The sequence below is a fragment of the Oncorhynchus clarkii genome, chromosome 2 (genome assembly GCF_045791955.1).
Source record: "Oncorhynchus clarkii lewisi isolate Uvic-CL-2024 chromosome 2, UVic_Ocla_1.0, whole genome shotgun sequence".
Classification (NCBI taxonomy): domain Eukaryota; kingdom Metazoa; phylum Chordata; class Actinopteri; order Salmoniformes; family Salmonidae; genus Oncorhynchus; species Oncorhynchus clarkii.
Window position 1 is genome coordinate 20,030,469 of NC_092148.1, and position 27,932 is coordinate 20,058,400.

Below are 27,932 nucleotides of genomic sequence, written 5' to 3' on the forward strand. Positions count from 1 at the left end.
CAACCATAAATAAGGTTCTTCCATTAATAGCCATAAAACAATGTGAAATGCTGGTTTACTGGTAACGTTGTGTAGAGTAACAGTGTGTGGTGCTGTGTGTCCAGACACACCTCAGCAGAGTTGATCAGTGTGTGTCCTCCATCCTCCTGGCTCTTCAGGACTGGGCTCCAGCTCAGACCCAGAGCCCTGGCCACAGAAGCATCCTCCACACGGCTGTCAGGGATACCTGCAAGGGACACACACATGATACATTTGTCACACACACTTGCACACCACCATGTCATTTTATAACACTAATTTCCTGCAATTCTACACATTTTGCAATAGAGTGGAGGCAAATGTTTGCAGTTTTTAATATAATAACTGATAAACAATGAGCCCCACCGCGGTCGTTAATTCAACCTTGCTTACTATAACTTTAGATAGCTGGGCGCAAGACTAACTTACCAACCTACATTTTTTTTGCCGACATGGGCTAATTGAGTGACTGCTGATGCACAACCACATTTCGAAAACGCACCTTGTGTATTCTACTATTCTAACTCTCAACAGTAATGTGAGACCCCGACTGAGTTGAAATTGCTCCAAGGGCCTACAAAAAAAGAGGAGGCCGTGTGTTGCTGGATTATGGCTAGTTCCTCATGGGTATTGCCTCCTCGTGGACTCGTGGAGTCAGACAAACACCCAAAGCACCAAGCAGGGAACTCCTTCTAGAGAGTTAAAGGTTACATCATTCCAACAGCAGCCAAACGCCCAGTGTATGACAGAGACACACTGCAGGCTCAAGGACACACTGGCACAGTGGCATCTACAAACATGTACAGGTCACAGGGAAAGGCTAAATGTGATTCATTAAATTTTCCTAGCCACCGTGCTTCTACGTTGCTTGCTGTTTGGGGTTTTAGGCTGGGTTTCTGTATAGCACTTTGTGACATCGGCTGATGTAAAAAGGGATTTATAAATACAATTGATTGATTGAAATTGGGTTAAAATAGAGAGACGAATAAAAGCACAAGAACAAAAGCTCAGAGGTCAATAATACACAGTGAGTATATGAGTGTATGTGCAAGCCATGTGGACGTTCAAACCCACACACACATCCACGTACCTATGACAGTATCTAGATGACCTTCAAACTCCTGCTTGCTGGAGATCACCAGAGGAAGTTCCTGACCGGTAAATAGGTTGTGGGCGGTGACCTCTGTCAGGCAGTCTGGGGGGTCAAAGGTCAGGAGTCAGCAAGGGAGAGCTTCTCCCCTGGTGCCTCATTATCAACAATCAGAGAGAGAATAGATAAAGAGAGAGAGAAAGAGAGAGACAGCATGACAGAGGGAGAGAGAGCGAGAGAGAGCGAGAGAGAGAGAGGGGCCAATAGATAGTGAAAGAGAGTGAGAGAGGTGGGGGAGTGAGAGAAAGAGAGAGAGTGAGACAGATGGATAAAGAGAGCGATTCAGGGGAATCCCAATTAAAACACACAGAGGCAACAGGAGAAGAGCAGGAGAGCAACACATACAGTTGAATTCGGAAGTTTACATACACCTTAGCCAAATACATTAAACTCAGTTTTTCACAATTCCTGACACTTAATCCAAGTAAAAATTCCCTGTCTTTGGATCACCACTTTATTTTAAGAATGTGAAATGTCAGAATAATAGCAGAGAGAATTATTTATTTCAGCTTTAATTTCTTTCATCACATTCTCAGTGGGTCAGAAGTTTACATACACTCAATTAGTATTTGGTAGCGTTGCTTTTAAATTGTTTAAATTGGGTCAAACGTTTCGGGCAGCCTTCCACAAGCTTCCCACAATAAGTTGGGTGAATTTTGGCCCATTCCTCCTGACAGAGCTGGTGTAACTGAGTCAGGTTTGTAGGCCTCCTTGCTCGAACACGATTTTTCAGCTCAGCCCACACATTTTCTATAGGATTGAGGTCAGAGCTTTGTGATGGTCACTCCAATAGCTTGACTTTCTTGTCCTTAAGCCATTTTGTCACAACTTTGGAAGTATGCTTGGGGTCATTGTCCATTTGGAAGACCCATTTGCGACCAAGCTATAACTTCCTGACTGATGTCTTGAGATGTTGCTTCAATATGTCCACATCATTTTCCTGCCTCATGATGCCGACTATATTGTGAAGTGCACCAGTCCCTCCTGCAGCAAAGCACCCACACAACATAATGCTGCCACCCCCGTGCTTCACGGTTGGGATGGTGTTCTTCGGCTTGCAAGCCTCCCCCTTTTTCCTCCAAACATAACGATGGTCATTATGGCCAAACAGTTCCATTTTTGCTTCATCAGACCAGAGGACATTTCTCCAAAAAGTACAATCTTTGTCTCCATGTGTAGTTGCAAACCGCAGTCTGGCTATTTTATGGAGGTTTTGGAGCAGTGGCTTCTTCCTTGCTGAGCAGCCTTTCAGGTTATGTCGATATAGGACTCGTTTTACTGTGGATATAGATACTTTTGTACCCGTTTCCTCCAGCATCTTCACAAGGTCCTTTGCTGTTGTTCTGGGATTGATTTGCACTTTTCGCACCAAAGTACATTCATCTTTAGGAGACAGAACGCGTCTCCTTCCTGAGCGGTATGACGGCTGTGTGGTCCCATGGTGTTTATACTTGCGTACTATTGTTTATAAAGATGAACGTGGTAGCTTCAGCTTCAGGCGTTTGGAAATTGACTTGTGGAAGTCTACAATTTGTTGTCTGAGGTCTTGGCTGATTTCTTTTGATTTTCCCATGATGTCAAGCAAAGAGGCACTGAGTTTGGAGGTAAGCCTTGAAATACATCCACAGGTACACCTCCAATTGACTCAAATGATGTCAATTAGCCTATCAGAAGCTTCTAAAGCAATGACATCATTTTCTGGAATTTTCCAAGCTGTTTAAGGGCACAGTCAACTTAGTGTATGTAAACTTCTGACACACTGGAATTGTGATACAGTGATTTATAAGTGAAATAATCTGTCTGTAAACAATTGTTGGAAAAATGACTTGTGTCATGCACAAAGTAGAAGTCCTAACTGACTTGCCAAAACTATAGTTTGTTAAGAAGAAATTTTTGAAGTGGTTGAAAAATACGTTTTAATGACTCCAACCTAAGTGTATGTAAACTTCCGACTTCAACTGTAACATATCTTGGAGGGTATACCCATGCACAACTGTCTTTCTCTCTCTCTCTACACACACACACACACACACACACCTACCTCTATCTGGACATAAAATAAACATTGATATACCTGTGTTGCACTGTGTTTCAGCTTAGCGTAAGCAAGCACTAAACTCAACATCAACATCCAACTTGGACTACTAACAGCCAGTACTTCTCTATACTACACTGAACAAAAATATAAACGAAACATGTGAAGTGTTGGTTCCATGTTTCATGAGCTGAAATAAATAACACAGAAATTTTCCATTCACACAAAAAGCTTATTTATCTCAAATTTTGTGCACAAATTTGTTTACATCCATGTTAGTGAGCATTTCTCCTTTGTCAAGATAATCCATCCACCTGACAGGTGTGGCATATCAAGAAGCCGATTAAATGTCATCATCATTACACAGGTGCACCTTGTGCAGGGAACAATAAAAGGCCAGTCTAAAATGTGCCGTTTTGTCACACAACACAATGCCACAGATGTTTCAAATGTTGAGGGGTCGTGGAATTAGCCTGCTGACTGCAGGGATGTCCACCAGAGCTGTTGCCAGAGAACTTATTGTTCATTTCTCTACCATAAGCCACCTCAAATGTTTTAGAGAACCGGCCTTAGGCCACGTGTATGGCGTCCTGTGGGCGAGCAGTTTGCTGAATGTCAACATTGTGAACAGAGTGCCCCATGGTGACGGTGGGGTTATGTTATGGCCAGGAATAAGCTAACATAAGTGCATTTCATCGATGGCAATTTGCATGCACAGAAATACCATGAAGTGATCCAGAGGCCCATTGTGAGGCCCATTTCTTTTAAGGTATCTGTGACCAAGAGATGCATATCTGTATTCCCAGTCATGTGAAATCCATAAATTAGGCCTAATAAATGTATTTCAATTGACTGATTTCCTTACATGAACTGTAACTTAGTAAAATCTTTGAAATTGTTGCATGTTACATTTCTATTTTTGTTCAGTAAAATGTGCCATTGAGAGTTACAATGGGCCACACACATTAAATACACTAAATAGTTACTGTAAGCCACTATGGATAAAAGCAGCACTTAAAAAATGACCTCAGACTACCAGGTCTGGACAGTGGTTCCTTCCTACCTCTGCCTGTCTGCAGGACTCTCTCCAGGGCTGAGCGGACTGGGCTGGTACCATGCAGCAGTCTGTGGGAGGGGACAATGGACAGGTAGGCAGCCCCAAACACTGCCTCTGGGCTGGAGGTGTAGCCTGCTAGAGTCTCCCCCGTCTCCTCCCCATTCACCTGCATGGAGGAAGGATAGAGAGACACACACACAGTTTATGGATAAATACATGACAGGACAGTAACTTGGTTACATTTAGTTGTTGAGCAGGGTAAAGGAGGATAGTTAAAAAACGAAACACACCACTAGTTGGTAAGGAAAAAAGAAAAAACACTGTAGTATGCAATATTTGCCAATGGATTATGTTTTAACGTTAATCAGTTAACATGCTATATCGCCTGACAGAAACTAAATTGGCACCAAAAATACAGAATCAGTCATTTAGTACAGAACACCCTTGACAATGTTAAAGATGTAACGGGACTGGTTCCTGCTTCCCATTTACAAAACCACCGCTGGCACTACTTTTAATTACCCCACTCTGCCTGGTTCTGACTGATTTATGAGAGCCTCACACACACACACACACACACACACACACACACACACACACACACACACACACACACACACACACACACACACACACACACACACACACACACACACACACACACACACACACACACACACACACACACACACACACACACACACACACACACACACACACACACACACACACAGAGAGTCACAACCCCCCTTTACCAGAAATTTGATTACAATTTTAATAAGGAAGGAAGGCATCAACCTAATACATTTCCTCCGTCTGTTGCAAGGAGTTCTGTTACTGGGGTGACTGGAGATCACAATAGGCTTTTAGCAAAACCATTTTAGAATGCCAATACTCTATTCAACATTCCAAAAGTGCATTTGGATAGTTCAATGGAAATAAACACACAGCCCCACAGTCACTATGTTTGATTAAATTGCTGCTTGCAGAGAGACGACTGGTGCTGCTAGCTGAATGAGAATGATGTAGCCGGGGAGAATCTCAGAGCTAATCCTAGTGATAATCCTAGAATACCTTCAAATGTTTATACCTGGAAGACTAAGTAGTCTAAACTAAACCAGGATGGACTGACAAGAAGGAACAGATGAAAGATGTGAGTCTAACCTTGAGGTGAAAGTCGAAGTAGCAGCCGGTGCAGTCTCCAATCCAGTTGGCCTGCATGGCCTTGACCCCGTACCACTCTGGCAGCTCCGCCAGGGCGTCCAGGAGGGGCTGGGAGAGAGAAATACATCATAAAATTGTTTAAATCATATTGATGCTAAATAAATCATAAAGATGTTATATCATCTTGTAATGTCAGATGTTTAAGTTTAAGTCCCAGATCAGCACATAATTTACTTCTCCTCTTTACCCTGAGAGGCTCTTCCAAAACTCAGCCAATCTCCTGGCACAATACCACAGTCTACCTTGTCTCACATCATGTAGTCAAAGAGGGATTTTAAAAATCCTGACCTCCACATGCCCTACTTTTGCGTTTATCGCAAAGCAAATCGCTCAAGACTCAACAGTTTCATAATGAGAGAGAGAGAGAGAGAGAGACAAGAGAGAGAACAGAGAGAGAGAAGAGAGAGACAAGAGAGAAGAGAGAGAGAGAGAACAGAGAGACAAGAGAGAAGAGACAGAGAGAGAGAGAGAGAAGAGAGAAGAGAGAAGAGAAGAGAGAAGAGAGAAGAGAGAGAACAGAGAGAGAGAAGAGAGAGACAAGAGAGAAGATAGAGAGAGAGACAGAGAGAGACAGAGAGAGACAGAGAGAGACACACACAGATTTGTAAAAGGAAGCTATGCATAACAACAAGGAGCAGGCCAGAAAGCCCCAGCTGGGTTCCTCTTCTATCTGAATGGAGAATATAAAAAGGTAACAGCACCAATTTAATATACTTCTCCCCCACTATCACAACCCATTACCAAGCCACCCTCTGAGATCTCTACCCAACACACTGTAATAACACCAATAACAGCAATACAACCAATACTAACAATGGCGATAAGGATGATTGTAATTGCAGTGTGTATGTTATTTCACTGCTTCTCAAGCATGGATGGATGGAGAGAGAGAGAGAGAGAGAATGAAAGACAGAATCTGAGAGAGTGAGAAAGAGATTGGTGTCCTGCCATAAATGCTGGTGTCTTTGTGTCAGTCAAGCAGCCTAGCAACAACGCCAGTGTGAACGTACAGCCTGCCCGCCTCGAGGTGTCACAGCGATGTCACCAAGAACAGACACCCGCTGAGGGGAACGGAGGTGAGGTGGCACTCTGCTCAAACCATGAGAAGAGAAAAAAAAAAACTCAACTGAACTGTGTTTTTGTCTCCAGAAAAGAAGCGACGTCAATGGAGCCACATAAACCCGAGGGTTTAACCAGAGACGTAGGCCTATGGCTGGGCCAATTCCAAGGGTTTCCATGGCAACCTAGCAAAGCTTTAAAATTCTATATCAATAAAATGAGGATGGCTAAGGTTTTGTGTGTGTTCGTGTCAATGTCCGTGAGTGTGTTTCCCTGCATCTTTTGGATACATGAAAGATTTGATGACACTTGCACGTGAATATATCTGAGGCTGCCTATGGAACAATCTAGCAAAGCTTACTAGAGTGTGTATGTTTGTATGCCTGTGTAAAATGATGAATGTATGGTTAAAGTCTGCCTTTGTGTTGATTTACATGACACTACAGTGTGATGTGTTGAAATGAGTGAGTCCATCAGTGTGTGATTATGCATGAAAAAGAAAACATCTATTGTCAATGTAATTATTAACTGTGTTCATCATGTGTGTGTGTGTGTGTGTGTGTGTGTGTGTGTGAATCTCAGAGATAAAGTGGAGTGACAGGGTCATACTGCTGAAGCCTACTGGTTAATGTGTGAGTGACTAGTGTATGTCTTTACCAGGGGAAACTGGAAATGTTAGCAGCACACACACAATCAATCAACCCTTGTCAATCAAGGCTCTAGCAGCACAGGGAACCTGACCTTCTGGTCCACCAATCAGACCGGTTTGGAAGGCTTCCACTCAGAGCCTCTCAGTACCAACCATTCCTCATCTGGAGAGGTTTGAATCAGCACACCTTCAGTTACTCTCACTCCATGTGCCCAGGTTCAAGCTGCGCGTGCGCATGCGTGTGTGTGTGTGTGTGTGTGTGTGTGTGTGTGTGTGTGTGTGTGTCCATCCCATGGGTGGAATAAATCTCCAGAGAGGGTCATTTCAACCCAGAGAGTAGCTGGTAGTGATTATGAGACCCTGCTGCTGGAGACGTGGGGGTTTCTCGTCAGTCAGACTGGCCAGGAACGGTGAGGCCAGCCTGGGAATGACACTCTCAGCAGGCTGCTGATTACATGGGCCAGGGCTGGGTTCAAGTAGTATTTATTTTCTTTCAAATACTCTGAGCATTTGATTGACCCAGTCTAACATGCCAGATGGGTGGGCTTTGCAGTTTGCACTTTTGGAACTATTCCAATGGTTCCATTGTGCCAGGTAAGATCACTCAATCACAGCTAAAGTATTTGAAAGAAAACAGATCCAACTTGAGCCCAGGTTTGTTCCACAGCCAGGGCTGAAGCTGCTGCCATGGTTTCTGCAGTGATTGACATCAGAGGGGTCTCCCCCCCTTCCATTCTCACACAGACTCTAATGTAGCCAGCCAATCAGATTATGCCAAAAGGCACAGGTGGCGAGATTGATGTGATAGGAAGCCCTTTGACCCTTATTGCTGCTGACAGGCTTATCACCAACACACCCGCCATGCGCACGAGACACACACACCTACCTTGGCGTAGTTGGTGGTCTTAATGAACCACTGCCTGAGTAATTTCTGCTCCACCAGAGCTCCAGACCTCCAGGAGCGCCCGTTGTCATCCACCTGCTCATCAGCCAACACCGTCTGGTCCACAGGGTCCCAGTTCACCACCGCCTGGAACACACACACACACACACACACACACACACACACACACACACACACACACACACAGATTACAATTACTACAACTACACACAGACACAAAGACAGACATAAGCCAACATCACAGGAGCTGATCGAATCAGAGAAAGAGACAGATGTCTACTGATACGAGTGCCAAAATACCTTGCATCTGATTAAACTACATGACCTCTCCACTACAGCACAGATTTTCCGATTGTCTGTAATCTACTACACAAAATGTGTTTTCCTCACAAAGCCACAGGAGGCTCCATAGTTACTGAAGACTGTTCCCCAGGCCACTGAGCCTCTGTGGCCTGCCTGAGAGTCATCCTCCTGGGGTGTGTCTCCCTCATCCTGCCTCCCTGGAGTTCTACACACAGCCCATGACAATACCAGGGGCATGACTGTATCACATTAGTTAAAAGTGTCGTTATCTCCTCGTCAGCAGAGATGGAAAGGAGATGAAGAGAGGAAACCACTTTGGACTATTGAGACACAGCCTATGACAAGGATTGGACATACTCAAGGCCCCCGAATCTACCTCTTTCTGATAGGCCAGTCCTGCCTTGAAGAGCTTGACAAACAGCCACTGGGTCCATCTGTAGTAGTCTGGTAGGCAGGTGGTCACCTCCTGGTCAGAGGAGAGGAAAGCAGAGTGATCCACAAGATGATTGATACACACACGCACGAGAGAAAAGAGAGTCATCCACCCACACAGAGCCTACCACTGGAAGGTTGGAGGTGGTGCTCAGCTCCTCCCATTACTCACCTTGTCCCAATTAAAGCAGAGCCCTAGGCTGTCGAGCTGCTCCCGCATGGACTGGATATTACTGGGGACGGAGACAGACAGGGGAGAGGAGGATGTTAGGGGGAGTGTGTGTGTGTGTGTGTGTGTGTGTGTGTGTGTGTGTGTGTGTGTGTGTGTGTGTGTGTGTGTGTGTGTGTGTGTGTGTGTGTGAGTGAGAGAAAGGTGTTTGCGTCATATCTTGTATTGTACCTCTTAGTCCATTCCTCCGGGTCAAGGCCTCTCTCGATGGCAGCGTTCTCTGCTGGGAGTCCAAAAGCATCCCAGCCCATTGGGTTTAGCACCTAATAACAGTTACACAGAAATCAGTTACATATCACACCTGGCTGTTCCTCCCTGCCCATTGGGTTTTACACGTTACACAAGATAACAGTTCAATTCAATTTAAAATACTTGATTTGTCCCCTTAGGCCGGGCAATTACTAATACAGCTAAAGCTGTGCTTCAGACAACAAACGGGCACAGATACCATATGTGAACATATCATACCTGACTTTTCAGTATATCCCTTTAACACAGGCCGGTTTGAGAGTGCTCTAGCACAACCCTAGTAAAGAACATCAACAACAAGGCCCGAAGGCTGTACAAGAGCATTTAACCGTAATACTGCCGTGCATGCGTCTTTAAACATGCACAACAGTGTCAACCTTTTCCGTCTCATTATCCATAATCTCTGTTCTATGCCAGAAGACATGTAATATACGTAGAAGCTGTTAAACCCAACCAGAGTGTAAGGCAGAGAGGTGAGGGAACATACCATCTAATGCATGTAGAGTGGCTGTGCACAGGCCCATTAAGGCCTAATGTTGTAACGTGAGTTATACAGGGAACATACCGGCGCTGGTCTGATTGGATGTGTTAAATGTAGGATGGTAATAGGAACCAAGGCCTCTCTGTTTGCATCATCATCATCATCTATATTTCAGTCACACTAGTATGGGGATGTTGTGTTGAAAGGCATTGTACTTTGCAGCACTAACAGATGTGATCAGAGGTTTATACAGGCTTCCAGCTTGTGCTTGCAGTCAGTCAGTCAGTCAGTCAGTCAGTCAGTCCCACCCTTCTCACCCCTCTCCTCATAATGTGTTTTCTCACTTATTTCCACTTCTTCACACCAGTGTCTCCCTCCTTCCCTCTGCTTCTCACAACACTATTAAGAATTGATAAGCTCTTTTCACCCTTCACTATTCCTTCTTGATCCTTCACTTTTCTTCCACCCAAACCCTTACTGAAGAGAGAATGGAAGAGCAGTGGAGAGAGAGAGAGAGAGAGAGAGAGAGAGAGAGAGAGAGAGAGAGAGAGAGAGAGAGAGGAGAGTGGAGAGGGAGTGTGTATCGACTAACGAGTCTGACGCTACAGACAAATCGGTATCCTTGGTAACTGCCTGGGCCTAATTTGTAAAGCCGAGTGCTGGATGTTATCAGTCTAAGTGAGCGCCTTCGTGCCGAGGTAAAATATACAGACATTGAATAGAGAAATGAGTACCTGTAGATGTAGAAATATAAAGAAGTCCCTACGGTCATTAAAATAGATGTGCTTGCCGTGTTAGTATGCCGTTTTATCAGTTTAAATGTGCCCATTATCTAATGTAGTGAGGAGGACCTTTAGCTGATCTGTTGTCGAGAAGAGATGAACTCCTGACGGACAGGGACAGGCTGTCTGCCTCGGTTCATTTCTCAAAGTTACATCAGCCCAAAGAGACTATGTCAGAGGCAAACCATCATCCCTTTTTAACAGTCGATGCTCCACAACAACCCCAGGGCCAAAGTCAAGGCTCTAACTCCCCCACTACAACTGTACTGCCTACATTCTACTTATGGATAACCTATGGATAGAGGAGGAGCTAAGAGACAAACCTGCCCACAGAGTGGACGTAGATGTATATTAGGACAGCTTGACAGACAGGACAGCCTGACAGACAGGAGTCCCAGGGGACGGGGCTGATTTTGGGCATGCAACACATTGGCATGGCTATGCTAAAGTGTATGTGTGTCCACCCACACACAAATCCCAAAAGCTCTGGTTCCATCTGTGAAGAGATGAGCTGCAAGCTGAAAGCAGAGCAGAGCCACAGGCAGTCTAACCATTAAACATCACACCACAACTAGGCTACAGGGAAGGGATTTTACTAAACATCACACCACAACTAGGCTACAGGGAAGGGATTTTACTAAACATCACACCACAACTAGGCTACAGGGAAGGGATTTTACTAAACATCACACCACAACCAGGCTACAGGGAAGGGATTTTGCTAAACATCACACCACAACTAGGCTACAGGGAAGGGATTTTACTAAACATCACACCACAACTAGGCTACAGGGAAGGGATTTTACTAAACACCACACCACAACTAGGCTACAGGGAAGGGATTTTACTAAACATCACACCACAACCAGGCTACAGGGAAGGGATTTTACTAAACATCACACCACAACCAGGCTACAGGGAAGGGATTTTACTAAACATCACACCACAACTAGGCTACAGGGAAGGGATTTTACTAAACATCACACCACAACCAGGCTACAGGGAAGGGATTTTACTAAACATCACACCACAACCAGGCTACAGGGAAGGGATTTTACTAAACATCACACCACAACCAGGCTACAGGGAAGGGATTTTACTAAACATCACACCACAACTAGGCTACAGGGAAGGGATTTTACTAAACATCACACCACAACTAGGCTACAGGGAAGGGATTTTACTAAACATCACACCACAACTAGGCTACAGGGAAGGGATTTTACTTAACATCACACCACAACTAGGCTACAGGGAAGGGATTTTGTCTCTACAAGTGTAATCTCCTTGAACGAATGAACTAGTTGAAGACAACTTGTTCTCTCTCTGGTGTGTGTGTGTGTGTGTGTGTGTGTGTGTGTATGTAAATGGATTATCTTTCTGGCAGATGCTGACAGACAGATATCCCCTTGGGCAGCAGCATGTAGCTGTCAATCCATGACGGTCCATACGACAACTAAAATATTGGTTAGGAAGACAGCATTACAGCCTTACTGCTGGTAGCCCAGATACACCCTACCTGCTAAGAAAATCCATATGAAGACAGAAATGTAGCCATCTCTCTCTGAGTGGGAGGGAACAAAACCCTGCTGCCTTCAAAACAATGACAGGCCCGTTGTGCCACACTCACACAACACTGACATCACTTTGTCAGGCTCCATTAAAATCAGACCCTGGGGATTCATCCAAAATGGCACCCTATTCCCTATATAGTGCACTACTTTGGACCAGAACCCTGTGAACCCTGGTAAAAAAAATAAAGCACTATAAAGGGAATCTGGTGTCATTTGGGACGTAGCCTGAGAGAGGAGGGCCTACAACACAACACACACCAAACGAGGGGGGGGGGGGGTTATTGTGACAAAGAAGAATGGCTGGAGTAATGGTTTAGAACAGTATACAGTACAGAGGAAGGGAGGGTAAGAGAGGGGGGAGAGAGAGAGGAAGAGTGGGAGGAGGGGAGAGGGAGATAAAGAGAGAGAGAAGAAAAGAGAGAAAGCGTGAGATAAATGAGTGAGGGTCACAGTGAATTATTTAGTAACCATTTCAAGCTATGGGTGACTGGATGCATTAGGGGACACAGTGACAGACAGTCCCTGGTCCCGAATGGTGTCTCTGGGGAGTCATTTGTCACCACTGGTTTGTAGGACACCAACGGTCTGATCATCATATCTCTTAAACACCAGCACACATCTTTCACACTTTTCTATAAGGAGAGTCATCAACACCTTAGAATGGATAGTGGGAGCTTCCCTCCCTCCCTGCAGAAACACTTAAAGGCAGATCTTAGAGGGACTCACCAACTGAAAGAGTCATTGTTTTGACATGAAACCTTTTTATGCCGTAATCCCGTCTGGTAAAGTGCCATGCGTAGGTAGTCCCACTGAAAAGTGGTCTTGTGGCTAAGAGCACTTAGGTAAGTGTAGCGTAAGGCCAGGGACAATGGGGGCACTCTCAAAGCTACAATATGCAAATCCTTTTTCAGAAAATTGGCAGCCTCACGGCTGGTGAAATGTCTTTTGAAATGACAATTGAACTCATTCCCAGATCCCAGATTGCACTTTTAAGAGCGGAGTTAGAAGGCAAAGGCAGAGCAGCATCTCTCTCAGTTTAAACAGCCTCCACACACACACCTCCTGCAGAACAGATGCCAACTGTGATTCAGACTAGACAGAACATCAAGGCCGTAATGACGATGGATCAGGGCTTCCATTTCAGAGAAGATGTAAAGAGAGCGATAACGGACGGTGACCTTGTGGACTACACACAAAGTGCTTCACAGCTGTATGCTTCTACATGACTCACCTGGAGTCGTGACAGTACAGTTTGTGTGCATGCGGAGTCGTGACAGTACAGTTTGTGTGCATGCGGAGTCGTGACAGTACAGTTTGTGTGCATGCGGAGTCGTGACAGACAGACAGACAGACAGACAGACAGACAGACAGACAGACAGACAGACAGACAGACAGACAGACAGACAGACAGACAGACAGACAGACAGACAGACAGACAGACAGACAGACAGACAGACAGACAGACAGACAGACAGACAGACAGACAGACAGACAGACAGACAGACAGACAGACAGACAGACAGACAGACAGACAGACAGACAGACAGACAGACAGACAGACAGACAGACAGACAGACAGACAGACAGACAGACAGAGCCATAGAAACAGACATGCATAGAGGGGTGGAAAGGAGAAATGATAAAAGTTACCAGTATGGGCAGCTTAGCTTGTCACAGTTGTATCTCCAGCTACTAATCAGGGCCAGTCGCTTTGGCTGAAAGAATCTGCTAAATGGTATATATTCTTATTACCTGGTGGCCCCTCATCCTCTGGAAGTGTCCGATGGTGTCACTGATTGTGTAGACCCGTACATGGCCCATGTGGAGACGGCCGGAGGGGTACGGGAACATAGACAGGACATAAAACTTCTTCCTATGGGAACTCTGGGGAATACAACAAACACATGCTCAGGGAAATAGACTTTATGAGGCTTGTGATAGCCTCGCAATCAATAATTATACAAAATGTTTGACAGGAACTAGCCCTACAAATCTGTGTCTGGCAACATGTGATTAGCGCAACTAACCTGCTAACCAGTTGTATAGCTTAATGTGCGTTCATGCCAGTGTTATAAAAATGATTGAAAACAAAAACATGCTTTTTGGTCTTCATTTAGGGTTAGCAGTGTGGGTGAGGTTAGGGTTAGGATTAGGTTCAGAATCAGATTTGAGGATTTTGTGGTTAAGCCCCTAAGGGTTATACAGCCTGGGTCAGTGCTAGACTACACTCCTAGCTACTGGATTATTCTGTCTGTATGTCTGGGTGCAGCTGCAGCTGGTTTCCAGAGTGTGTGAGGCAGCACAGATTCCCAGTGTCTTTGAGAAAGGCCAGCCAGGCCAGATAACCCCTCACTCTGCCATCAATCTGGACTACACACAGTCTGCCTCCCAAATAGCACCCTATCTCCTACAGGCCATGGTCAAAAGTAGTGCAATACATGCAGGTTTGCATTTTTCGTCAAGAATCTTGTTCTGGAGGCAGCTCTGCATAGTGGTCACTAGCTGGCACAGCCACACAAAGTCATAAAATCTGATTTCAAACTTAATCTTAACACTTACCTCACCCACACGGCTAATCCTAATGCCTAACCCTACATTAAGACTGAAAAGCACATTTCTGTTTTCATACATTTTTACAATATAGCCAATTTTGACTTTGCAGCTGGCCTATCTAAGGGGCAATCGCTCAGTTCTGCCTCCATGACAAAACTCATAACAATAAATGTCAACCTGCGCAAAAAATAGGAAATAGATTGCCATTTGGGACTTCACTCTGAATGAATCACCCAAGGTCAAGAGGGGCCTGAATAACTCAATGAGCGCAGACTGACTAAACAACGGCTCAAATTATCTTGAAGGAGCTCATTGATGGACTGAAGACTTTTTGTGTGGAAAGCCTGGGCTGAATCATGATGCATTGTGTGTTTGTAACAATGTCGTGACAACATTGGATGTCAGGGTCAGCTACAGTACTATTTGCCTTGGAGGACTGTTGATGGTCGTGACAACAGTAACCAAAAACAGACGGACAAACAGGAGACTGTGAATAGGTTACTTCATTACTAAGCATATTACGCCTATAAGTCAAGAATATTAGACAGTAAGAGAATGATTTAATGAATGTTGAGTCTACGCAAACCAGAAGGCCTCCCAAAGGGAACACTAAACAGAGTTCAACCAGACAGACACACACAAACTCAGCAAAAAAATAAATGTCCTCTCACTGTCAACTGCATTTATTTTCAGCTAACTTAACATGTGTAAATATTTGTATGAACATAAGATTCAACAACTGAAACATAAACTGAACAAGTTCCACAGACATGTGACTAAAATAAATGGAATAATGTGTCCCTGATCAAAGGGGGGGTCAAAATCAACAGCAACAGTCAGTATCTGGTGTGGCCACCAGCTGCATTAAGTACTGTAGTGCATCTCCTCCTCATGGACTGCACCAGATTTGCCAGTTCTTGATGTGATATGTTACCCCACTCTTCCACCAAGGCACCTGCAAGTTCCCGGACATTTCTGGGGGGGAATGGCCCTATCCCTCACCCTCCAATCCAACAGGTCCCAGACGTGCTCAATGCGATTGAGATGCGGGTTCTTTGCTGGCCATGGCAGAACACTGACATTCCTGTCTTGCAGGAAATCACGCACAAAACGAGCAGTATGGCTGGTGGCATTGTCATTCCGGAGGGTCATGTCAGGTTGAGCTAGCAGGAAGGGTACCACATGAGGAGGAGGTTGTCTTCCCTGTAACGCACAGCGTTGAGATTGCCTGCAATGACAACAAGCTCAGTCCGATGATGCTGAGACACACCACCCCAGACCATGACGGACCCTCCACCTCCAAATCGATCCCGCTCCAGAGTACAAGCCTCGGTGTAAAGCTCAATCCTTCGACGATAAACGCAAATCCAACCATCACCCCTGGTGAGACAAAACCGCGAATCGTCAGTGAAGAGCACTTATTGCCCGTCCTGTCTGGTCCAGCGACGGTGGCTTTGTGCCCATAGGCGACGTTGTTGCTAGTGATGTCTGGTGAGGACCTGCCTTACAACAGGCTTACAAGCTCTCAGTCCAGCGTCTCTCAGCCTATTGCGGACAGTCTGAGCACTGATGGAGGGATTGTGCGTTCCTGGTGTAACTAGGGCAGTTTTTGTTGCCATCCTGTACCTGTCCCGCAGGTGTGATGTTCGGATGTACCGATCCTGTGCAGGTGTTGTTACACGTGGTCTGACACTCAGTCCTGTCTCCCTGTAGCGCTGTCTTAGGCGTCTCACAGTACGGACATTGCAATTTATTGCCCTTGCCACATCTGCAGTCCTCATACCTCCTTACAGCATGCCTAAGGCATGTTCACGCAGATGAGCAGGGACCCTGGGTATCTTTCTTTTTGTGTTTTTCAGAGTCAGTTGAAAGGCCTCTTTAGTGTCCTAAGTTTTCATAACTGTGACCTTAATTGCCTAACATCTGTAAGCTGTTAGTGTCTTAACGACCGTTCCACAGGTGCATGTTCATTAATTGTTTATGGTTCATTGAACAAGCATGAGAAACAGTGTTAAAACCCTTTACAATGAAGATCTGTGAAGTTATTTGGATTTTTACTAATTATCTTTGAAAGACAGTGTCCTGAAAAAGGGACGTTTCTTTTTTTGCTGAGTGTATAAACATAGCAATAGGCCCAGGTACTAATATCCCATGACGACTATGGTTATTCTGAAGGATGCTGCTTAATTACCAGAGTATGGTTGAATATTAGGCTAGATTATAATTGGAACTAAAGCCAGGGGTGTTTTAAAATATGAATCTGACAATCTTTCCCCGAAGCCTCTACTAAGGGCCAACAGAAAGCAAAGAAAGAACTTAAGAATTGCTGCCAACTCACCTCCTCCAGCGTATCCCTCCGCCACTGCTCCATGATACGGGGGTGCCACCACTGCTCCACCCTGCGTCTGGTGTCCGCTTTATAGTTCCTGTCCCAGACCCCTGTCTCACTGAACAGGGTCCGAGCCCCGTGTCTGGGGCAGGGGGAGAGGAGGCGGGGCAGGGGGGCACAGTCAGCCCTGGACCTGGGTCGCCCCAACCCCAACCTGAACAGGCCACTGCCACGAAGGCAGAGAGACACTCTGTACGCTGCCATCTGCATGGCTCTGTTACCTAGGTAACAGGACACAGTTCTATTAGTCAGTGCTCTGCTCACAAGAAAAGACAGCAGAGCACACAGTAGCTGCAGCCAAAGCCTCAGTCAGCTTGTACCCATTCTTAAGGAAAATAGGCTGCTAGGAACAGGATGAAAATAACAGTCTGGAGTTTGATTCTGGTTAACAATAGTTGTTGAGTAATACCTGTTCATTAACACAGTAATAGATGTTTAATAACACCTGAAGGCATCAGATTACATAAGGCAAAAACTTTGCTGAAAAAAGGCATACACACACACAGTCGCCAAGGTAACCTGATAAGATATTATAGGGCAAATCCATTTGAATTCAATCCCTTTTTGACAGCACTCATTTTGATTTGAACGATATCTTCCATACATATTTGCCCATTGTAGAAGTGCTCAGAAAGTGAATTTTTGCACCTCAATGTATGTAATTTTGCATACCCCATCATACCATGAGAAATACATGTCTACGTCACTGTAAAAGATACACGAGGTTGATCAAATTTAAAAGCTTACAAACAGGGTTGTCAAACTATTTTATAATGTCTGGGATTTTCGTAATTTTATATGTATTATTTATATTTTTTCATATTCACATATGTTGTAGCTTAGACCCTATTTTACATAATCTTAGGTTTTTGTGTTGTGCCTGCTATCAGTTGAGAAAACATTCTCTTGGATAAAGGGGTGGGTGTCATGTTTTGGCTGACACATTTACTAAAATGGGTATAAAATCTATTTTAAACTTTCAAATGGTACCACAGAGATGGTTGGAGGTCCACACATCAGAGAATGTTGACTTGAATGGAAATATCAGTTGTTTTGTATTATACTGTCAATCCTCCATAGAAAACCTATTGAACTCATAGAAATATAGACAACAGAATAGCCATGACCATTTAAGTTGACATTCAACGGTGGGTGGACTGGCAGTCATCATTGTGGTAGTAATTAGATGTTAACATTTGTATTTAATATAAAATGTCAATGGTGTACAAGTCAAATTGCAGTGGTCTGAAGAGATAGGTCCATAGGGTCGAAGCTTCAAAGTATGCGATTATAATTTGTGGAAATCTGAGTTTACGTGTTTTATTACAATTGACTATAAATTTGTATCTATATATATATATATATATATACACACATATACAGTGGGGCAAAAAAGTATTAAGTCAGCCACCAATTGTGCAGGTTCTCCCACTTAAAAAGATGAGAGAGGCCTGTAATTTTCATCATAGGTACACTTCAACTATGACAGACAAAATTAGAAAAAAAATCCAGAAAATCACATTGTAGGATTTTTAATGAATTTATTTGCAAATTATGGTGGAAAATAAGTATTTGGTCACCTACAAACAAGCAGGATTTCTGGCTCTCACAGACCTGTAACTTCTTCTTTAAGAGGCTCCTCTGTCCTCCACTCGTTACCTGTATTAATGGCACCTGTTTGAACTTGTTATCAGTATAAAAGACACCTGTCCACAACCTCAAACAGTCACACTCCAAACTCCACTATGGCCAAGACCAAAGAGCTGTCAAAGGACACCAGAAACAAAATTGTAGACCTGCACCAGGCTGGGAAGACTGAATCAGCAATAGGTAAGCAGCTTGGTTTGAAGAAATCAACTGTGGGAGCAATTATTAGGAAATGGAAGACATACAAGACCACTGATAATCTCCCTCGATCTGGGACTCCACGCAAGATCTCACCCCGTGGGGTCAAAATGATCACTCATCTAAATCACAAAAATCCAAAAACCACTCGGGGGGACCTAGTGACCTGCAGAGGGCTGGGACCAAAGTAACAAAGCCTACCATCAGTAACACACTACGCCGCCAGGGACTCAAATCCTGCAGTGCCAGATGTGTTCCCCTGCTTAAGCCAGTACATGTCCAGGCCCGTCTGAAGTTTTCTAGAGAGCATTTGGATGATCCAGAAGAAGATTGGGAGAATGTCATATGGTCAGATGAAACCAAAATATAACTTTTTGGTAAAAACTCAACTCGTCGTGTTTGGAGGACAAAGAATGCTGAGTTGCATTCAAAGAACACCATACCCACTGTGAAGCATGGGGGTGGAAACATCAAGCTTTGGGGCTGTTTTTCTGCAAAGGGACCAGGACGACTGATCAGTGTAAAGGAAAGAATGAATGGGGCCATGTATCATGAGATTTTGAGTGAAAACCTCCTTCCATCAGCAAGGGCATTGAAGATGAAACGTGGCTGGGTCTTTCAGCATGACAATGATCCCAAACACACCGCCCAGGCAACGAAGGAGTGGCTTCATAAGAAGCATTTCAAGGTCCTGGAGTGGTCTAGCCAGTCTCCAGATCTCAACCCCATAGAAAATCTTTGGAGGGAGTTGAAAGTCCGTGTTGCCCAGCAACAGCCCCAAAACATCACTGCTCTAGAGGAGATCTGCATGGAGGAATGGGCCAAAATACCAGCAACAGTGTGTGAAAACCTTGAAGACTTATAGAAAACGTTTGACCTCTGTTATTGCCAACAAAGGGTATATAACAAAGTATTGAGATAAACTTTTGTTATTGACCAAATACTTATTTTCCACCAAAATCTGCAAATAAATTCATTAAAAATCCTACAATGTGATTTTCTGGATTTTTTTCTCTCATTTTGTCTGTCATTAGTTGAAGTGTACCTATGATGAAAATTACAGGACTCTCATCTTTTTAAGTGGGAGAACTTTCACAATTGGTGGCTGACTAAATACTTTTTTGCCCCACTGTAAGTCAAGGCCATCTAGTAATTTAAGTGGGTCAGACGTGTCAACCTACAACTGCCTCTAGTAGTAGGGTAATTTCCTGGTCACTAAATCATCATTGCAAGACTGCCATAGAAGACATACAGAATGCTAGACTATATCCCTGAGCTGTGTGCCTATGAAGGGACCCCCTGGGAACTTCTCTAAAGAGCCTATAGCCTAGTGGTAGTTAGCTCGTCCATTTCTATACAGAAGGTGACACACTGATACACTCAATTAATCTGCAAGCCTACTGATATGGATAACTTGAATGAGTTGGTTTCACATAAGTTATCTATCTTTGAGAATTCAACAAAATGTTTAGTACCTCCATATATATCAAACAAATCACACACAAAATGCAAACATGCAAACAGTATATGTCAGTATCTTTCATGCACGACCAAGTCAATAACATGGAAAAATGTGAAATTATGATTGTCTGCAGAATGTAGAGCAAGTGTCACTCGCTCACCAGCCAGCAGCATTCATTCTCCTCAAACACCCACTCAAACCATAGATAGAGACATCTGCTCTGCTGTAGCCGAGCTACTCTATGGTCTCTATGGGAGATCAGTGCAATGCCACAAACACACTATCCTCCAGCTAGAGCAGAGAGGGATATAGAGAAAGAGACATAAACAAGGTTGTGTCTGTGCATATGAGAGTGTGTAGGAGAGAGAGATAGAGGATGAGATGTTTCTATGGTTACATTGACACTTGTGAATGCCATATCTTTACCATGGAGAGCCTTGCATACACCTTGAGAGATTCAGGCGATGCAAATCACGTTGTTCCAAGTTCACATAGGGTAAATACATTAGCATTTGTGTAAGACAATAATGGTATGTACTTGTTAGTTATTCAATAAATTAATCACGAATACAGTTAATAAGAAACATAGCTAGCTAGCTATGTTAGATCGCGATTCGAGCCATCCATTATTGACATGACACTGACAGCCACATTAGCTAGCTAGTGACATTCGTAAGCTAGATAAATTGTTGAACGTCTGTGAAAAAATAGCTTTGATCACAGGGTTTGAAGTTACTCACTGTGTTCAATTTCCAAATCCTTGCATTAAGCGATATGACTTTTATCATGATCCATTATCTATATCAGATTAAAAATGTTATTGTGCACGTAAAATCGTGCTCCTGTTGTCATAGCTCACACCTCCATGTGCGCCGCCATGTTTGTTTTTAAAAGCTTTATTGACAGCTTCCTCTTAGAACATTGTAACAGGGTGGATTCCTAAGTACTTTACTGATAAACACTAATGTTTTTTTTAAGTTAATTTCTATGAATGTTAAATTAAGAGGTTAAATATACATTTGATATATCATTATGTGCTTTTTTTTTATACATGTAGGGGTTAATGGGTTCTTCAACACATACTGAATGTGGATATCCCTCTGAAGAACTCTTTTTGGTTCCAGGTAGTACTCTTTTAGTGTTAGGTGGAACTATTTTGGGTTCCATGTAAATTTCCACAGAGAGTTCTACATGGATCCCAAAAGGGTTCTACTTATGGGGACAGCTGAAGAACCCTTTTGGAACCCTTTTTTTCTGAGTGTAGAATGTTACATGTCATCTGTGTGGCACACTTTTGCAGGACCCTAGACTTTATTTTATACCCAACAGTCATCCAAAACGGGTCTGGTCTGTTCCACAACTCAACTGTATGGGCAACCTGGTGAGTTAGGGGATCTCTCTTACAGTGTGTGGCTATCTTTCTCTGCAGCTGTGCTCATATATTGATTTAGTGTGTGTGTGTGTGTGTGTGTGTGTGTGTGTGTGTGTGTGTGTGTGTGTGTGTGTGTGTGTGTGTGTGTGTGTGTGTGTGTGTGTGTGTGTGTGTGTGTGTGTGTGTGTGTGTGTGTGTGTGTGTGTGTGTGTGTGTGTGTGTGCGTGTGTGCGTGCGTGCGTGCATGTGTGTGTGTGTCTGTGTGTTTGTGCATGCCGGCGGGCATGTGAGTTCATCTGAGTTCCTGTGTATGCCTACCTGACAAGACATCTTGTTATTATTCCCAAAATGAAAACAAATCAGTTCACTGAAACCAATCAAAACATGATGGATGAATGTATATGCAAATGTAAGAATTTTGGATACTAAGTAATAGAAAAGTCTATTTGAAGTTTTGAATGAAGTTAGATGGGATAGGAGTGAGACTATTTTCTCAAGGTCAGCACGTCCTAGTTTCACAGTCAGCTCTACTTCTCGTTTGTTCATTGTTGTCAATGTGCTGTGAATATCCTTCAAACAACAAAACTTTTATCTGTTTCACTGTCATAACAGACACCATACCCACTGATAAAAATTCAGTATAGGCATTCTCAGTGTCGCCTTGATGCAATTTTTCCCATAGTTGTGTTCTCAAAGGGAAAAGCTTGCAGTTGCATTCTCAAATGACAGGGTTTCTGCCCACATTGTCAACCTGTTTTATCGCATGATGATATCCTCAGGAACCAACTGAAAGAAATACAGTCACTTTGACAATAACAGTCAGCAATGACCAAGATATAATGTGTAGTCAACCCCAATTTCTGTCTTCTAATTTAGTCTGTATTACATTCAGTGAGTCTGTATTACATTCAGTGCGTTTGTATTACATTCAGTGTGTCTGTATTACATTCAGTGAATCTGTATTACATTCAGTGAGTCTGTATTACATTCTGTGAGTCTGTATTACATTTAGTGAGTCTGTATTACGTTCTGTGAGTCTGTATTACATTCAGTGAGTCTGTATTACATAGGTTATGGAGTGTTTGGTGTCAATAAAGGGAAATAGTTGACTTTAGGCTACACATAAGTTATTGTTCTCATTCAAATTAAATAACTAGGATCTAACAGCTAAATATTGAGCTATACATGTTAAAAGTTCAAACTTTACACTACAGAGTTTGCTACATTTTATTAATTGCAATGGCTGGCAGGCACGAGACAGTTCTGCTGGTTACCTTAGCAACCCTTTTATCTCCACACCAGATTATTTTCCGTTAAAGGATTTAGATTTATGGAACTGGGAGTTAGGCGAACCAACAAACACACACACACACACACACACACACACACACATAAAGTCTCTCCTCAAAGTTGTTACAGAGAATCACTAACTACACCGAAACTGAAAGGCCTTCTGTCATGTCTTTCAGTAGCACGTGCCTATTTGATGTCGACTTCCATGGTAATATGATGACTGTACAGAGTATAGACTAGTGTTTCCATGCACTCCATCTCCATTACAGAATAGATAGATCCAACGTGGAGGAGGATGCCTCATCTAATCAGAGGCATTTCTCTATGAGAGATCCCCTGAGCATGCACCTTTGATCTGACTAACTAGCAGACAGAGGGAAGGAACACAGAAAAGGGAAAAAAGAAGTGAAAGATGGAGACGGGTGGGTGGTGGAGGTGTGGTGTGGTGGACAGGATAGCGAGCGGCAGAGAAGCAGCACAGAATAGAAAGGCTCTGCACTATCCATAGTCTGACGTCGGTGTGCTAAACTAAACCTGGGGTGCCGTGGCCACTCTCCTTTCACATTGTACATCCGAGTCAAGAGGACCACGTCCCTGCCCAGGGCACAACTCACAGGATGTGGTTATGAGGAGAAAAAGATGGAAGAGGAAAATGGGTTTTTGACACTATTTAAAAAGCTTCCTCCTACTGCTCTTTTAAATAATAAGCTTCCTTCATCTTGATCACTGTTGAATGAATGAACGAATAGGACACTGGGCACATAAGTACAGTACTTATGTACTTGATACGTTCATGAAGGTCAAAATTCTCCTTCGATTCAAGGTGGATTGAGTACTGTTCTATCATCTGATCTTAAAAATAAAGAAACAAGGCCAGTAGGAGGATTGTCATGAAACTATAACAGGACTGCCTATGAGTTGTATAGATAGACAATGGATTCTATTTAGAATATTGAGAATAGGATGAGTTTGTCTGAGGGTCACTAATCCTAAAGTCAATCTCCATTGATGTGCTTTGATGTTGTGGTTCAATACAGACCCTTAGCTAAAGACACAAGGTGAAACAGCCTGGGAGTTCACTTCACAGTGTGAGGGAGTTCTCTGTGTGGGCAAGGGTTTTATCTTCCTGGACTCTGTACTGTTAAAATAGAACGACTCATAACACTATCATTGTGTAGTAAAATCATAAATAGTGCACTTGAACTGAGATCTGGTGTTTGGAGGGTGTTTGAATGGAAACGCAATGTAAGTGTTCTGATAGACTGAATGGATTTCAAAACAGAATGGAAGGACCCTGAAACACCAAAGTGGTTCCACAATCTGAATAATTGTATTTTTAGGAGGGTTGTGAAAACCCTTTTTGGTGTTTCAGTGCATGTAAAAGGCAGCATCGAAACACAAAAATAATGTTTTGTTAGACTGTTTCTCTTTCAATCAAATGGTTTTACATTTCTAATTGGTTTCTAGCATAAATATTGATTGATGATTTTCAGTCAATATTTTGATTAACATTTTAAAGAAGACTATGATGTGAAAATGGTTCCTATATGGTAGACTTTGGGATTTGTTATAGGCCACAGTTGCCAGGTCCATTGTGAGATTATAAATAATGTTACAATCAAAATGATTTAAATTATAGCAGAGGTAACATGTGAGAACATACAGTTGAAGTCAGAAGTTTACATCCACCTTAGCCAAATCAATTTAAACTCTGTTTTTAACAATTCCTGACATTTAATCCTAGTAAACATTCCCTGTCTTAGATAATTTAGGATCACCACTTTATTTCAAGAATGTGAAATGTCAGAATAATAGTAGAGAGAATGATTTATTTCAGCTTTTATTTCTTTCATCACATGCCGAGTCGGTCAGAAGTTTACATACACTCAATTAGTATTTGGTAGCATTGCCTTTAAATTGTTTTCCTTAGGTCAAATGTTTCAGGTAGCTTTCCACAAGCTTCCCACAATAAGTTGGGTGAATTTTTGCCCATTCCTCCTGACAGAGCTGGTGTAACTGAGTCAGGTTTGTAGGCCTCCTTGCTCGCACAAGATTTTTCAGTTCTGCCCACAAATTTTCTATGGGATTAAGGTCATGGCTTTGTGATGGCCTCTCCAATAGCTTGACTTTGTTGTCCTTAAGCCATTTTGCCACAACTATTGAAGTATGCTTGGAGTCATTGTTCATTTGGAAGACCCATCTGCGACCAAGCTTAACATCCTGACTGATGTCTTGAGATGTTGCTTCAATGTATCCACATAATTTTCCTGCCTCATGATGCCATCTATTTTGTGAAGTGCACCAGTCCCTCCTGCAGCAAAGCACCCCCACATCATGATGGTGTTCTTCGGCTTGTAAGCCTCCCCTTTTTCCCTCCAAACATAACGATGGTCATTATGGCCAAGCAATTCTATTTTTGTTTCCTCAGGACAGATAACATTTCTCCAAAAAGTATGATCTTTGTCCCCATGGGCAGTTGCAAACCGTAGTCTGGCTTTTTTATGGCGGTTTTAGAGCAGTGGCTTCTTCCTTGCTGAGCTGCCTTTCAGGTTATGTCAGTATAGGACTCGTTTTACTGTGGATATAGATACTTTTGTAACTCTTTCTTCCAGCATCTTCACAAGGTCCTTTGCTGTGGTTCTGGGAATGATTTGCACTTTTCGCACCAAAATACGTTCATCTCTAGGAGACAGAAGGCGTCTATGAGCGGTATGACGACTGCGTGGTCTCATGGTGTTTATACTTGCATACTATTGTTTGTACAGATGAACATGGTACCTTCAGGCATTTGGAAATTGCTCCCAAGGATGAACCAGACTTAGAGGTCTACAATTGTTTTTCTGAGGTCTTAGCTGATTTATTTTGATTTTCCAATGATGTCAAGCAAAGAGGCACTGAGTTTGAAGGTAGGCCTTGAAATACATCCACAGGTACACCTCAAATGACTCAAATGATGTCAATTAGCCTATCAGAAGCTTCTAAAGCCATGACATCATTTTCTGGAATTTTCCAAGCTGTTTGAAGGCACAGTCAACTTAATGTATGTAAACTTCTGACCGACTGGAATTGTGATGCAGTGAATTATGAGTGAAATAATCTGTCTGTAATTGTTAGAAAAATGACTTGTGTCATGCACAAAGTAGATGTCCTAACCAACATGCCAAAACTATAGTTTGTTAACAAGAAATGTGTGGAGTGGTTGAAAACGAGTTTTAATGACTCCAACCTAAGTGTATGTAAACCTCCGACTTCAACTGTAGATGTGAACACCACCTTAGTTCATTTTAACTGTGTGAGAGGTTATATGAGATCAAATTTGGAGGACTGTGGGTTATTTCAAGGATTGCAATGAACCAGGAATGTCATTTTATTGTGATTTTTGGGAGGTTGTTTTGGTTTGGAGGGGACACACAGGATAAGTGACTCAGTGGTTGGGTTAAGCCTCTCTTTCACCCTTCATCTATTTTTCTCTCATCCTCTCCATTTTAGTTTCACAATTATTACAGGATTCCACTTCTTTAATTTGCAATTTAAGTAATAGATCTCAAACCAATATAGTAAAATAACACAGCCATCTATTCATCAACAATTACTCTGGGATGAGCTAATGACTGACAGATTTGATCCACTCCCTCTTTGCCTTTGAATGTCAGTTCAAACACTTTCTCTGATGCCTATTTTCAAACTAATGTAATCTCTTCTGCAAGCAGAAGTCTACCTCCACCCACACCCCTCCTCCCTCCCTCCCACCTCTCAGGCTCAACCATGACAAACAACCCATGTTAATCACACCCTCTCGCCATGTTTCGGAGGGTGGTTACAGTTCACACACACACACTCACACACACACACACACACACACACACACACACACACACACACACACACACACACACACACACACACACACACACACACACACACACACACACACACAGAACCAGAAGACAACCGATCACACAGCATCAGAGAGAGAACGTTCCTCCTCTGTGTGACTGGATAGAGGAGAGGATGCGGTGAGGTAGTGGGTGGAAGGTGATGTGGGGGACTGGTCGGTTCCAACCTATCAAAAGGGGATATTTTGGGGGACGGCCGTGTGATTCACGTCCACGTCGGCCACGCTGAGAAGTGGCAGCATCGGCACAGGCAAGAAGCAATCTCACACCATCTTGGCTCCCAGAGTCCAATGAGGAAGGGCCTGATCAGCCTCTGCCTGTGACCATTGTTCAGAGGGTCTGATAAGTGTGATGTTATTTCCAGGGCCTATTTCACATCGACAGCCCCTCAGCAGGCGCCCAGCCGGCCGTGCACTGTGTCCTTCATTGATCTTTTCCCAGAGAAGACAAAGATAGATAAAGAGGAACACGGTGGTATGGTGAAGACGGACGGGTCTGAAAGGCAGGAGTAGAATTGTTAGTTAGAGACCATAGAAACGCCTGGACAACGACATCTAAGCTCATTACCATGTCAACTGTAACATTTCCTTTGGTGTTCAAGCAAATGTGTTAACTATGACCCTGGTGTTCTTATTTGAGAACGATTACTTCTCAGAAGCATTTTTATACAGTTTCTTACTTTTCATTGGTATGAATTCTGACAAACCATCATAGTACTGTATTATGAAACTGCATAACAATAAACTCAGATACAAAACTGAACAAAAAAGTAGTTTGGTACTAGTGCCTATACGTCACATGCCAGTACATGAGAAGTTTCTAATCAAATCCATAATTTACCCCAAACTATATTGTCCCATATTAACCTTTCCAGCCCACAACAACCACTGAATCTCCTGAGAGGGCCTTATTAAGAAACACTGAGACATTATAGTTTGTATCGTTCCTCTGATCTTGCCCAGTGCTATTATAGCAG

The 27,932-nt window shown here is 43.3% G+C and overlaps 1 protein-coding gene across 1 annotated transcript in view; it reads right to left on the reverse strand.

Moving 5' to 3' along the window:
* LOC139423789 (leucyl-tRNA synthetase 2, mitochondrial) overlaps window positions 1–21,293 on the reverse strand; it is a 38,351-nt gene extending 17,058 nt beyond the window's left edge. The window contains exons 1-11 of the mRNA XM_071175425.1: window positions 21,136–21,293; window positions 17,038–17,309; window positions 13,899–14,030; window positions 9,232–9,323; window positions 9,004–9,064; window positions 8,776–8,865; window positions 8,079–8,222; window positions 5,425–5,532; window positions 4,267–4,426; window positions 1,109–1,213; window positions 111–226 (exon numbers count right to left, since the gene is read on the reverse strand). Of these exons, the coding sequence (XP_071031526.1) occupies window positions 111–226; window positions 1,109–1,213; window positions 4,267–4,426; window positions 5,425–5,532; window positions 8,079–8,222; window positions 8,776–8,865; window positions 9,004–9,064; window positions 9,232–9,323; window positions 13,899–14,030; window positions 17,038–17,298 (1,269 nt within the window). The 5' untranslated portion in view covers window positions 17,299–17,309; window positions 21,136–21,293. The remainder of the gene's footprint in view (window positions 1–110; window positions 227–1,108; window positions 1,214–4,266; window positions 4,427–5,424; window positions 5,533–8,078; window positions 8,223–8,775; window positions 8,866–9,003; window positions 9,065–9,231; window positions 9,324–13,898; window positions 14,031–17,037; window positions 17,310–21,135) is intronic.
* Between the last annotated feature and the right edge of the window lie 6,639 nt (window positions 21,294–27,932).